The sequence below is a fragment of the Oncorhynchus tshawytscha genome, linkage group LG12 (assembly GCF_018296145.1).
Source record: "Oncorhynchus tshawytscha isolate Ot180627B linkage group LG12, Otsh_v2.0, whole genome shotgun sequence".
Lineage (NCBI taxonomy): Eukaryota > Metazoa > Chordata > Actinopteri > Salmoniformes > Salmonidae > Oncorhynchus > Oncorhynchus tshawytscha.
In genome coordinates, this window is record NC_056440.1 from 33,733,580 (window position 1) to 33,748,697 (window position 15,118).

Below are 15,118 nucleotides of genomic sequence, written 5' to 3' on the forward strand. Positions count from 1 at the left end.
TGTACTAACTACAGTGTGTGTGGGAGTCATGTGTTCTCCAGACTGTGTGTTAGTATGTGAGCCAGTGAGAGTCTCCTGTTGCATCCAGGAATCATGTGTCTTAATTGTGAATCATATGGGACCACTCCAGTACTGAGAGACACGGAGGAGGGGAGAGAGGCACTGGGGTTGCTACAGACACTACAAGTACAGGCAACCAAAATAATTCATAGCAAACTAGTAAACTGGTGTCATGGATTGAATCATATTGTATAGGATGTTCATACACAGTATGAAGAGCATTGTGGCAAGTAGGTTTGAAGCCGAGCAGAACACTCATCACAACAGAGCATGATGCCACAACAGTGACCTGACATAATGGTCTGTAGTGTGTTTAGCACCATAGAGAGCACTCGTGTTGACAGAAGAGGGAAAAACACTTGCTATCCTGTGGTAGTTTCCTCAGACTCTCAGCTTCTGGTTGGGCTGCAGTGGCCTGGACACATCTTTCAGAGGATATGTCCCTCCCTCCTAGTCCCAGCCAACCAGGCACTTCTAGCCCCTGTACCCTGTCCTCTTCTACCAGTCCTTTCAGCTGAATCAACCGCACAGTTCAGACATTGATTTAATGACATAGGATTCTCTTCCCTTTTCATCCTCAGCCCTTTTGCTGCTGTCTTACCATGTAAATATGAAAAAGCTGGTTATTTTCTGTGGTGAGGGTGCAGGGAAATATGTCCTCTCACCCCACCATGCATAGTGATGGCTCCTCGTGAGATAGAGAGATAGAGAGATAGAGAGATAGAGAGATAGAGAGATAGAGAGATAGAGAGAGATAGAGAGATAGAGAGATAGAGAGATAGAGAGATAGAGAGATAGATAGATAGATAGATAGATAGATAGATAGATAGATAGATAGATAGATAGATAGATAGATAGATAGATAGATAGATAGATAGATAGATAGATAGATAGATAGATGATAGATAGGATATCTGTTCCATTCTGTTTTCTCAGTCTTGTCTCTGGGAGAACTGTGGAACAGTTCGGGATGAAAGATGCTTGAAGCCAGAATTAACCAGGTTAACCTGAATTTGAATCCTATTGACAAATATACTGTCAAAAAGACTGCTACCATTCAGCGGAGGTCATTCAAATGTACTGAGGCGGGCAGTCACACAGCGCCAGAACATTTGACCTTTAACTGAGGGAGTAACACACAGAAACACACAGTCCATCATCTGTGACAGGAGAGCAGAGCTTTACAGCTAATTTGTTGCCCCTCAAAATGCCAGCCGAAGATATGCACACAACGGAAGTGACCAGGAGACAGACTCCTTGTTGTTCTTTGTATCCCTGCTTTCCCTCTCCATCTGGGAGGGCAGGGTTAGGGAAGCTCTGTATGAGCTAACTCCACAGTGAGGATGGGAGACAGAGTTAGCTCTGAGGGGAGGCAGTAGCCTAGCACTGTGTAGCATTAGCGAGCGACTGCGCTGCGCTCTAAACAACCTCAAAAAGAATCTGCCTCTTTTACCTAACACCACTGCCCAGGCAGCTGCACTCAGGATCCACAGAGCAGCACTGACTACACATCTCATACTGTACCCCCAACCCAATTACACAGTAATCCAGCCCAGCACATAAAGCAGTTATGATCAGAAATCATTTGAAATGGCAGAGTAAGTTACATAACGGTGCAGCTTTAGTCTGTTTGCGCAGCCGCAGATGCCTACACTGTTAACACTCTACTTGTCTGGCTTGTGTGTGTGTTGTGTGCCTACTGAATCACAGAACAGACACAGTGCAACTCTCAGACACCCTCAGCCCCTCCCTGCTCCCCTGTGAGTCCTGTGGCAACCTCCCCTCAGCTGCTAAGAGCACACTGACAACACTCCTCTCACATGCAGAGACACACACAGTGATACTCACACAGCCTGGAGCAAAGGAAGAGCAAGAGATGTACAGAGAGAGAGAAGAGCGATGAGAGAGGGTGAAAGAGTGACAGCAAGAGTGTGTGTGTGTGTGTGTGAGAGGGCCAGGAGTATTTCCTTGACAATATGAAGAGAGACACAGAGACAGACACAGAGAGACAGAGAGAGAGAGACACAGAGAGACAGAGAGAGAGAGAGACACAGAGAGACAGAGAGAGAGAGACACAGAGAGAGAGAGAGAGAGACACAGAGACAGAGAGAGAGAGAGACACAGAGAGACAGAGAGAGAGAGAGAGAGAGAGAGAGAGAGAGAGACACAGAGAGACAGAGAGAGAGAGACACAGAGAGACAGAGAGAGAGAGAGAGAGAGAGAGAGAGAGACACAGAGAGACAGAGAGAGAGAGACACACAGAGAGACAGAGAGAGAGAGACACAGAGAGACAGAGAGAGAGAGACACAGAGAGACAGAGAGAGAGAGAGAGAGAGAGAGAGAGAGAAGAGGGTAAAGCATAAAAAGGAGAGAAATGGAGAAATGGAGGGAGGCAGGATTTAACTTATAAGCTCCTCAGCTCTGCAGCATTTTGTGCTGGGTATCAGTATAGCTTTAGCCCTTATCGGGGTCTTCTATACTAGACGTCCAGTATTAAGCGTCATGCAGCAGTAGCCCCAGAATCAGCAGTATTCTCTCCTGGGCTCTGGTCCCTCTCTCCTCTGCACAGAGTGGCAGCAGTAGCCCCTGAATCAGCAGTATGCTCTCCTGGGCTCTGGTCCCTCTCTCCCCTGCACAGAGTGGCAGCAGTAGCCCCAGAATCAGCAGTATTCTCTCCTCTCCTCTGGTCCCTCTCTCCCCTGCACAGAATGGAAGCAGTAGCCCCAGAATCAGCAGTATTCTCTCCTCTGCTCTGGTCCCTCTCTCCCCTGCACAGAGTGGCAGCAGTAGCCCCAGAATCGGCAGTATGCTCTCCTCTGCTCTGGTCCCTATCTCCCCTGCACAGAGTGGCAGCAGTAGCCCCAGAATCAGCAGTATGCTCTCCTGGGCTCTGGTCCCTCTCTACTCTGCACAGAGTGGCAGCAGTAGCCATAGCAACAGCAGTCGCAGTAGCCATAGAAACAGCAGTAGCCATAACAACAGCAGTAGCAGCAGCAGTAGCTACAGCAGTAGCAGGAGCAGTAGCTGCAGCAGTAGCCATAGCAACAGCAGTAGCAACAGCAGTAGCCGCAGCAGCAGCAGTTCTGCGGCGACAGCCCCCCTGTAGAGCACCCCCGGCCTCTATGTCTACATGATATTGTGCACTGGTAATAACACAACAAGAACACCTCAAACTTCAAGAATCAGGCTACATACCTTCGCACGTTTGCTTTGACGCTTTCTCTTCTCAAACGCGCCTTTGTATTTTGGCACTGCGCCAGATCCAGTCCATGGAAGTACAGTAGCAACAGCTGTACCTTGTCCTTTCCGATGGCATATCTCGTTCATATGCATCGTCGCCGAAGTGCTTCCTACACACACGCAGCGATGCAAGGTTGGCTGCAGGATTATTTACAGTAAATCATATTTACTATTTTGATTGCTACTAACCATCTCCTGCAACTCTCCGTACCTTTTATAGGACAAGAGCTACATGTGGTGCCTTCTTCCCTTGATTTCCTGTATAAAGTGCAGCCAGGGACCGAACATCACTGCCATCTATTTTTCCACTTTGCGTAACCCACTTTACATGCGATAACCCTAACTATCAACTTTCGCACCAGCTCGTTCTCCCCGTCAAGCTCCATATAAGGGCATGTCGTGACGTTTCCACGTAGCAGGATCTCTGCTGCTGTGGCATTCCGCTACAAAAAAATATATAAAATAATCGCACTTTTTATGGTGAAAAACGGACAGTACTTTTGACAAAAAGAGCTCTTAAAAAAATTAATTAAATAAAAACTTCACACTTCGCGAATTTCTGAATTAGGAATTCACTCGCAGAGCGAGGCCTTGCATCCAGCAACATTATGCTGTTTTTGACCCGTTTTTGCATCTGTTTCCGTACAGCACTACAGGGAGAGAGGAGGAGAGGGCAAACTCCACTGAACTAGTTTCAATGTTTGGAATCACTTGGGAGTTTCTGGATTTTGGGTAAACTTCTTCTTTAAGGTTGGAAGCATGGGCAACTGAGGATGTTTGAGTGTTTTTGTATGTGAACAAGTTTTGTGGAGTAAGGCTCACACAGAGAGAATCTGATGACATAATTATAGCCTTGTTTCCACTCACACTCCCTCCTGCCTCTGCTAACCACTCAAATGCTCAGAGGCTTACTCGCTCTCAGACCATGACATTTCAAACCTCTGCAGATGCACTGTTTGTTCTAGAGGTCGACCGATTAATAGGGCCGATTTCAAGTTTTCATAATAATCGGAAATCTGTATTTTTGGGCACAGATTTTCCAATATTTTTATTTATTTTTATTATACCTTTATTTAACTAGGCAAAAGTCAGTTAAGAACACATTCATATTTTCAATGACGGCCTAGGAACGATGGGTTAACTGCCTCGTTCAGGGGCAGAATGACAGATTTTCACCTTGTCAGCTCGGGGGATTCAATATTGCAACCTTACAGTTAACTAGTCCAACGCAATAACGACCTGCCTCTCTCTCGTTGCACTCCACAAGGAGACTGGTACGCGAATGCAGTAAGCCAAGGTAAGTTGTTAGCTAGCATTAAACTTATCTTATAAAAAACAATCAATCATAATCACTAGTTAACTACAAATAGTTGATGATATTACTAGATTTTATCTAGCGTGTCCTGTGTTGCATATAATCTGACTGAGCATACAAGTATCTAAGTATCTGACTGAGCGGTGGTAGGCAGAAGCAGGCGTGTAAACATTCATTCAAACAGCACTTTCGTGCGTTTTGCCAGCAGCTCTTCCTTGTGCATCAAGCATTGTGCTGTTTGTGACTTCAAGCCTATCAACTCCCGAGATGAGGCTGGTGTAACGGAAGTGAAATGGCTCGCTAGTTAGCGCTTCAAACGTCACTCGCTTTGAGCCTTCTAGTAGTTGTTCCCCTTGCTCTGCATGGGTAACGCTGCTTCGATGGTGGCTGTTGTCGTTGTGTTGCTGGTTCGAGCTCAGGGAGGAGCGAGGAGAGGGACGGAAGCTATACTGTTACACTGGCAATACTAAAGTGCCTATAAGAACATCTAATAGTCAAAGGTTAATGAAATACAAATGGTATAGAGGGAAATAGTCCTATAATTCCTATAATAACTACAACCTAAAACTTCTTACCTGGGAATACTGAAGACTCATGTTAAAAGGAACCACCAGCTTTCATATGTTCTCATGTTCTAAGCAAGGAACTGAAACCTTAACTTTCTTACATAGCACACATTGCACTTTTACTTTCTTCTCCAACACTTTGTTTTTGCATTATTTAAACCAAATTGAACATGTTTCATTATTTACTTGAGGCTAAATTGATTTTATTGATGTATTATATTAAGTTAAAATAAGTGTTCAGTATTGTTGTAATTGTCATTATTACAAATAAAATATAGAAATCGTCTGATTAATCAGTATCGGCTTTTTTGGTCCTCCAATAATCGGTATCGGCGTTGAAAAATCATAATCGGTCAACCTCTAGTCTGTTCACATGGTAACACTCGCCTCCAATTTCAGATCATTTATCTGTGCACAGTAAACATCTCCGGTATTCACATAACCAATACAAATCACTGATCTATCTCCATTCTCCAGTGTTCACAGTTCCCCAGCTCAGGTGGACTCAATCATTGTGCCAGCGGGTCAATACATTAGAGTGGGCAGTAGCCAGACAGCCAGGTAGATGAGGCAGCTGCTGACGGGAGCTAGGTAGGTATTCACTCACTGTTCTCTTTCTGAGCAGGAAGGACACAGTGTTCATCACATCAGCCCAGCCACAGGAGAGAAGAAGATAGGAGAGTAGAGCCTCCAGGTATGTGTGGAGAGCACTGAGCATGTGTGGATGATGTGTGAGTGAGGGGACAGGGGGAGCCTAAGGCTGCATCTCAACACAGACGACCACAAGTGACCTAGAGAGTGACGTCACAACATCATTACCAGGCTGCCACTACATAGTCATAACACACCCACCACACATTCTAAATACAAGCCAGAATGACACACAATCACTCTCAGATCTCTCACCCACATAAGTGTCCATGTTCTCCATTATTCAGCACAAGTTGTGCAGGGTCTCTCTCTCTCTCTCTCTCTCTCTCTCTCTCTCTCTCTCTCTCTCTCTCTCTCTCTCTCTCTCTCTCTCTCTCTCTCTCTCTCTCTCTCTCTCTCTCTCTCTCTCTCTCTCTCTCTCTCTCTCTCTCTCTCTCTCTCTCTCTCTCTCTCTCTCTCTCTCTCTCTCTCTCTCTCTCTCTCTCTCTCTCTCTCTCTCTCTCTCTCTCTCTCTCTCTCTCTCTCTCTCTCTCTCTCTCTCTCTCTCTCTCTCTCTCTCTCTCTCTCTCTCTCTCTCTCTCTCTCTCTCTCTCTCTATATATATATATATATATATCACAGGCCCGTGGAGAGACTTAGAGAGGAAACATTACAAGCCCTGCCATGAACACATTCATTCACATCCAGGCCTGTTTGTCTGGCTGGACACTTGGGCTCTGCCCAGATAAGCTGATTATGACACAAAATATTACATGCTGTCCTATTTGTTCTGATCCAGTTTTATCACAATGTCTCTGGTAATGTAAAAATCACTGACCCATCAAACCGGGAAGATAAGACCGTCTTAATTAACCTCACATTTACTAAGGTAGCTAACACAAATTCACAATTTTTATACAACGTAGTAGACTTTACCACCCACTCACTATCTGATTTGATCTGTTAATGCCTGTCTCACTCCAGCAGCAAACCTCTGTGATAGAACATTCTGTAGTATTGAAATTCACATCACGAGAGCGGCAGCTAGCTTTTGAAGTGGAATCTGCTCCAACTAACGTATGCCTCTCCGCTGGTCTATCCTCATCCCCTTCCTCTGCCTCAGATGAAGGTCCGCTCCTCAGTTAAACACTAGCAAAGGCTAATTCACTGGTGTCTCTCCCTGCATTAATTTGCTGTGTTTTCTTCCAGCCCCAGAGACAGAGAGAGAGAGACAGAGAGAGAGAGAGAGAGAGAGAGAGAGAGAGAGACAGCGAGACAGAGAGAGAGAGACACAGAGAGAGAGAGACAGAGAGAGAGAGACAGAGAAAGTAGGGGCTCTTCCAGGCAGAGCGGAGGTACAGTACTGCGACTGCATGGCGGAGGTAGGCAGTGTCTCCCTTTGATCTTGATCCAGTTAGAGCTACAGACTTATGTTCTGCTGTTCAACTCTACAGGGAGGAGACTGATGTGAGGAAGAATATCCCATTTGAATATACCCAATTATACCCAATCCACTATTTGTTTATGGCTTATTAGAAAGGCACTCTGGAGAACGCTGAACAAACATCACATTGGACTACACTACAGTACAGTACCCATCACCTGTTCAGACCTGCAGGGACAGCTTCTGTCGTTTTCACATGGGTATTGTCATGAATCAACTAAGAAACTACAGTGCCAATGCTGGTATATTTTTTGCAGATTATCGACTTGCAGCTTTGGGCAAACTGTCTCATAGTTTCACTAAAGGCATGAGTGAATAGTCAGAGGGAAGCCCCTGGCTGCGTCTATCCTGAGTCTCAGTTTTAGTGGCAGCCAGGCCAGGCTAGGCTAGGACAGGCCAGGCTAGGACAGGCCAGGCTAGGCTAGGACAGGCTAGGACAGGCATTCCCATCCCTGCCTGCATCAACCCAATCGGCAGCCTGCCTGCCCCCTCACACTGTTCTCTATTAGTGGACCCATCAACAATGACCCACCAGAAAGAGACAGGGGGAGGGAGAGCGAGGAGGGGGGTTTGAAGGGAAAGAGGGTGGAAGGGCCTGGAATATTTCCTTGACGATATGACCTGACCTGGGAAAACACTGGGTCCTACTTATAGTATAGTATCGGAGGAGATGGTAGTAGCTAGAAGCAGGCAGGGCCTGTTAATGGGTGCTGGGTGAGCGGTCTGGGTCTGGGAGGAGAGACCAGTCCATGTAGTAGTGGCCTGTAATGGGAATCAGGTGGTGCTCAGAAGGACATAAATAGCTACACTTTCACCCCTCTGGAGCCTGGCACAGGAGCAGGAGAAACAGACGCCACCGCCACCAACCCCAGCCCATCTGAACCTGGCCAGACTGAGACGCTCCCTCTCTCCACTCCCTGGCCAATTTACTACAGGACACTCCGTTACTGGACAGACATTACCTGAGCAGAGGACAGTGAGTGCTCACAGCTTCCAGACTTCATTCAATTTTCAACTACTTAATCTGAGAGAGTCAGTCAGCCTGTATGCAATAATACAGCTATCACAATATGCACTTTACAGAATGTTAAGTACATATGGCGTTATTAACCAACAAAACCCTGCGTGGGTGTATGATTTGAGTTCTTCAAAGGTGCTTCCAGTCATTTTCCTCATCAGTCCTCTTAACAAAAACTAAAAGAGAAAGGAGCTGGGCTAATTAAATTAATGGAGTGAAGCATACACAGAACATTGCACAAATGAAAGAGCAACACACAAACACACATGGTCACAAACACGCATCACACACACACACACACACACACGGCAGAGTGGAACAACTGAGGAAGTGTCCCTGCTGAGGCTCAATTGAAAACAAATGACTTTATTTTCTACAACAGAGCCCTGTAACTCCAGGGTATTTGAGGATTGCAAATCGTAATCAAATTCTCTCGGCCTGCATGTTTTCTCCGTAAGCCACAGGGAAACAACATTTGCAATCAAAAGACCTCGACTGGCAACTAAATTTAGCAGGTATTGTAACAAGCTTTCATGATCTCACCGACATATAAATGAGAATATGATTATCATGAGACCAGGGCTGTAGCCAGGATTAAAAACGATATTTTAATACATACAGAGGGATCTGTTAGCAGAAAAGTGTTTTATAAACAAAAAGGTCAACAAATATGTTTACAGAAGAAGAAATAAATGTGTGCAGTTGTACAGCTAATGTCCTGCAATTCTACAAAATGTAGTCATTACCCATGCCATGTCAATATGATTGTGAGTGAAAATGACTAACAAAATCAATTGGGGCCCCTGGGCACGTGCCCTGCGTGCCCGGTAGGTAATTCGGCCATGATTACTACAAGTTTAGATAGATGGCTAGACAAATGAACTAATCAAAACACCTGTAACTGACATGGGCTAAGTGAGTGTCGGTGAGTGACATATAACAAGAGGAAAATTGCTGATGCACAATCATTTTTTAAAAATTGCACCTTTGTGTATTCTACCTCTCAACAATAATAATTGATTATTCTTTATTTTTTAAATTGGAGGAAAAAAAAGACAAATGTCCTGACCATGGTGTCCTCTTATGGAGCTACGGCCATGCATGAGACAAATAAATGATGTCCGGCACATATAGGATCCTTAGTTGAGATTTACATCAAGAGTCAATGCTTTGTATGCAAGGCCAATAGGATAGCAAAGGCAGAGTCAGTCACGCAGGAGTCACAGTCCAACATTAGCATAAACGATGCGCGTCAGTGAATGGCTGGATGGCTGCTGCTGTTGCTATTGCTGAGGACTCAATTGTCAATATGCTCTCTGGTCCTTATCCAAAGATCAGAGAGGGGCTGACGGAGCTTTAATTTCTGCACACCGGGAGGGGGATAAACAATAGGAAAACATGACCACAAAACATGTCACTCACTCCAATACTGGCACCCTTCACAACAATATTTACATGCCACATCCAGTTTTATGAACAGAAGAAGATTAACAAGAGGGCTGAGAAAGAAAATTTGAATTGAGAAACAGGGTGGGAAATAGTGAGTGAGTGAGCAAGAGCGTAGGGGGGTAGTAAAATAAGGTCAGCAGGCGAGTGAGAATGTTGTCCTTTGCTAGATAAGGCTTTCTTCCCTGCCTCGTTGGATCCGAACAGGTGGTGAGACTAATTATATTGCAGTTATGTCCTTGACAGGAGAAAAAAACAACACATCTAAGATACATTTAAAAATGTGTTCCAACCTACTCTGTTTTCACACTCTTTGTGCCTTGGTGAATGGTTTCTGTTTTCATGTTGACGGCAATAAAAAGGAGACAGTATATGTTTGTAGACCATGGGATCCAACGGACCTGGTGGATAGCAAGGGGACATTCCTTATTGTATCATGCAGTGGATATTAGCAGATTACACCATAGCTAGTGTGTGTGTGAAAATGCATGTATTTTTTATTTAATTTAACTATGTGTGTATTCAGTGGGTGGGGACTTCAGGCCCAGAGCCAGCCAGACCTTCACTGACCAACCAGTATACAGACCCCAATATCATCAAAATAATGCTCCCACACAAGAAAAAACACCAAATCTGTTAGCAACCAATCCTTAGATTGTCAAAGCAGAGTCTCTGTGGGTGAACTCAGAGTCCAGAGACACAGTATCTCATTTAGCCTCACTGTGAGAGGAGTGTTCTCAAAGTTGGTCCACAATGTGATGTGACTGTGTGGCCGGAACACAACCCCCATCCTCTGATCTGTCTGACTTTCCCTAGACCAGACACTCTGTACCAGAGACGCTGAGTGTGTGTCTCCCCACTGCTTCCGCTCTGAAGCCAAGCCCTTCACTTCGCATCGTCTTACCTCTGGAAGTAATGTCAGTAGATAAGATATTAAATCCTTCCCCACTAGAAAGGATAAATGATCAAATCAAACTGTATTTGTCACATGCACTGAATACAACAAGTGTAGACTTTACCGTGAAATGTTTACTTACAAGCCCCTAACCAACAGTGCAGTTCAAGAAGAGTTAAGAAAATATTTACCAAGTAGACTAAAATAAAAAGTAATAATAAAAAGTAACACAATAAGAATAAGAATAACAAGGCTATATACAGGGGGCACCGGTACCAAGTCAGTGTGTGGGGGTACAGGTTAGTCGAGGTAATTTGTAGTTGGGGGTGAAGTGACTGCATAGAGTATAAACAGCGAGTAGCAGCAGTGTACAAAAAGGGGGGGGGGGCAATGTAAATTGTCCAGTGGTGATTTGATTAATTGTTCAGCAGTCTTATGGCTTGGGGGTAGAAGCTGTTGAGGAGCCTTTTGGTCCTAGACTTGGTGCTTCGGTACCGCTTGCCATGCGGTAGCAGAGAAAACAGTCTATAACTTGGGTGACTGGAGTCAATTTTATGGGATTTCCTCTGACACTGCCTTTTATATAGGTCCTGGATGGCAGGAAGCTTGGCCCCAGTGATGTACTGGGCCGTTCGCACTACCCTCTGTAGCGCCTTATGGTCAGATCCAGAGCAGTTGCCCTACCAGGCGGTGATGCAACCAGTCAGGATGCTCTCAATGGTGCAGCTGTAGAACCTTTTGAGGATCTGAGGACCATTGCCAAATCTTTTCAGGCTCCTGAGGTGGAAAAGGTTTTGTTGTGCCCTCTTCACGACTGTCTTGGTGTGTTTGGACCATGATAGTTCGTTGGTGATGTGGACACCAAGGAACTTGAAACACCAAGGAACTCCACTACAGCCCCGTCGATGTTAATAGGGGCCTGTTCGGCCCGCCTTTTCCTGTAGTCCATGACCAGCTCCTTTTTCTTGCTCACCTTGAGGGAGAGGTTGTTATCCTGGCACCTCACTGCCAGTTCTCTGACCTCCTCCCTATAGGCCTCATTATAGGTCTCATTGTTGTCGGTGATCAGGCTGTTGTGTCGTCATCACACGCTGAGGTAGTGTGAGACGTCAAAAGAGGAATCTTCAGCACAATAATGAATGGTCAGTAGAATTTACTTAGAGAAGTCCCAAACCGAGCCTCCTGGTGTACTGTACCGTCCACTCTCTCTCACAGCCAGAGTCATCAAAGTTCTCACTAAAGGCCTGAACGGATTGCGATCAATGAACAGCCACCAAAATAGTATTAGGCTCGTAGAAACTACTCAAATGAATGCATACATTGATATCCAAACCATTTTACTCTAAACCTGATTATCTAATTTCATGTCATGAAGATACCCGATAGACAGCACATTAGAACTTATGATTAATGCATTTCCTTTTAACCTTAACATTGCTGGCAATGACATGGCAGATGATGGGATTAGCTGAGGAGAGGAGTGCCCATTATGGCCGAGCTGCAGAGATCTAACTGGACATCCATGATACTGCTGGACACTGGACCTCCTCACTGGGAGGAGAAAGTACATCATTTAGGGAACAGGTAAATGCATTCCTCCCCTCCCATCATCATCTGCTGGCCACAATAACCCAGGTCTGGGTGGCAGGTAGCCAATCATTTAGAGCGTTGGGCCTGTAACCAAAAGGTTGCTGGTTCAAAACCTGAGCCGACAAGGTGAAAAAAGCTGTTGATGTGCCCTTGAGCAAGGCTCTACCACCTAATTTGCTCCAGGGGTGTTGGAATACTACCTGAGTGGTGCAGCGGTCTAAGGCACTGCATCTCAGTGCTAGAGACGTCACTACAGAACCTGGTTCGATACCAGGCTGTATCACAACTGGTCGTGATTGGGAGTCCCATAGTCCGGCGCACAATTGGCCCAGCGTCGTCCGGGTTTGGCCGGGGTAGGCCGTCATTTTAAATAAGAATTTGTTCTTAACTGACTTGTCTAGTGAAAGGTTAAATCAAAAAAGATACTATGGCTGACCCTGTAAAACAACACATTCCACTGCACCTATCTGATGTACAGTGCATTCGGAAAGTATTCAGAGCCTTTGACTTTATCCACATTTTGTTACGTTACAGCCTTATTCTAAAATGCAATAAAGAAAATCATTTCCTCATCAATCTACACACAATACCCCATAATGACAAAGTGAAAACTGCTTTTTAGAAATATTCACACATTTTAACATAAGTATTCAGACCATTTGGCATTAGATCGAAATTGAGCTCAGGTGCATACTGTTTCCATTGATCATCCTTGAGGTGTTTCTACATGTTGATTGGAGTCCACCTGTGGTACATTAACTTGATTGGACATGATATAGAAAGGCACACACCTGTCTATACAAGGTCCCACAGTTGACAGTGTATGTCAGAGCAAATACCAAGCCATGAGGTCAAAGGAATTGTCCGTAGAGCTCCGAGACAGGATTGTGTTGAGGCACAGATCTGGGCAGCATTGAAGGTCCCCAAGAACACAGTGACCTCCATAATTCTTAAATGGAAAAAGTTTGGAACCACCAAGACTCTTTCTAGAGCTGGTCAGGGAGGTGACCAAGAACCCGATGGTCACTCTGACAAACTCCTCTGTGGAGATGGGAGAACCTCCCAGAAGGACAACCATCTCTGCAGCACTCCACCAATCAGGCCTTTATGTTAGAGTGGCCAGACGGAAGACATTCTTCAGTAAAAAAGGCACACGATAGCCCACTTGGAGTTTGCTAAAAGACACCTAAAGGACTCTCAGACCAAGAGAAACAAGATTGGTCTGGTCTGGTGAAACCAAGATCGAACTCTTTGGCCTGAATGCCAAGTGTCACGTCTGGAGAAAACCTTGCACCATCCCTATGGTGAAGCATGGTGGTGGCAGCATCATGCTGTGGGGATGTTTTTCAGGGGCAGGGACTGGGAGACTAGTCAGGATCGAGGGAAAGGGGAACAGAGCAAAGTACAGAGAGATCCTTGATGAAAACCTGCTTCAGAGTGCTCAGGACCTCCGACTGGGGAGAAGGTTCACCTTCCAACTGGACACAGCAAGATAACGTAGGAGTGACATCTGGACAAGTCTCTGAATGTCCTTGAGTGGCCCAGCAAGAGCCCGGACTTGAACCCGATCGAACATGTCTGTGCAGCAACGCTCCCCATCCAACCTGATAGAGCTTGTGAGGATCTACAGAGAAGAATTTGGCACACCAAATACAGGTGTGCCAAGCTGGTAGCGTCATACCCAAGAAGACTCAAGGTTGTAATCGCTGCCAAACGTGCTTCAACAAAGTACTGAGTAAAGGGTCTGAATACTTTTGCAAAAATGTCTAAAAACCTGTCTTTGATTTGTCATCATTGGGTATTGTGTGTATATAGAGGGGGGAAAAACAATTTCATCCATTTTAGAATAAGGCTGTAACGTAACAAAATGTGGAAAAAGTCAAAGGGACTGAATACTTTGTGACAATAAAACATTTATATTTTTTGGGGTACTGGATGTAGTCAGAGTACTGCGGCAGGTAGCCTAGTGGTTAGAGCGTTGGGCCAGGAACCGAAAGGTTGCTGGATCGAATCCCCAAGCTGACAAGGTAAAAGGTAAACATCTGTCATTCAGCCCCTGAGCAAGGTAGTTAACCCGCGCCGAAGACGGGGTGTCGATTAAGGCAGCCCCCCCGCACCTCTCTGATTCAGAGGGGTTGGGTTAAATGCCGAATACACATTTCAGTTGACCGCATTCAGTTGTACAACTGACTAGGTATCCCCTTTCCCTACTGTTCGCAGCACAGAAAATATCCCACAGGATCCCACAGCTAAAGAACTCAACATCATGTAGTAAATGCAGGCTGGTTCCTTCAGCCCTCTGGTTGAATGACCAGAATTAGTGCGATTTGTATGGCAGTCAAGGTGTGTTTTCCAATCAACGCAACATGGAATAAGAAAAGACAAACACTGTCTGTCAATATAATCCAAAAGACTAGCTGCACATGAACAGTACCTAAGAGGGAGAGCGAGAGGATATTAAGATGCAGAGAGGGCGAGGAAGAAAGAGAATGTGAGAGTGAGAAGAGTGGGACTGTAGCTCCCATTCTGGCCCTGCAGCCCTGTGGCTGAATGCACACACAGGGTTGCGTAATGGGCCTGCTCACATCCTTGTGTGAAACCCAGCCAGGGCTAGTGCACATGTAGCTGAAGAGACCACTCGAAGCCTTGAGGGGAAGATAGGGAAGTGGAGTTATTTCAGAGGGCATGCACAGGATGAGACTGCCTTGTTGTGACACAATGTACTAAAAATAGCCCTATCTTAATAGAAAAAAACAAAGTGCCAGTCAAATCCTAACTGGCATGAGAAGGAGGAGCTGGAGGAGGCAGCAGAGGAGCAGGTGGGGGAGGAGCAGGGGGAGGAGCAGGAGGAGGCAGCAGAGGAGCAGGTGGGGGAGGAGCAGGAAAGTGCCAGTCAAATGGTGGGGGAGGAGAA

General features: G+C 45.6%; 1 protein-coding gene across 6 annotated transcripts in view; it reads right to left on the minus strand.

The window, feature by feature from the left end:
• The window catches only part of LOC112262993 (RIMS-binding protein 2), a 162,673-nt gene that overhangs the window by 127,198 nt on the left and 20,357 nt on the right, over positions 1-15,118 (minus strand). For 3 of the 6 annotated variants that reach the window (XM_042331605.1, XM_042331604.1, XM_042331603.1), the window contains exons 1-2: positions 3,512-3,667; positions 3,256-3,410 (exon numbers count right to left, since the gene is read on the minus strand). The exons of the other annotated variants lie outside the window; for them this stretch is intronic. In XM_042331605.1, coding sequence (XP_042187539.1) covers positions 3,256-3,393 — 138 coding nt within the window. In that variant the 5' untranslated portion in view covers positions 3,394-3,410; positions 3,512-3,667. Of the gene's footprint in view, positions 1-3,255; positions 3,411-3,511; positions 3,668-15,118 lie in introns of those variants that run through there. 6 annotated transcript variants of the gene reach the window in all.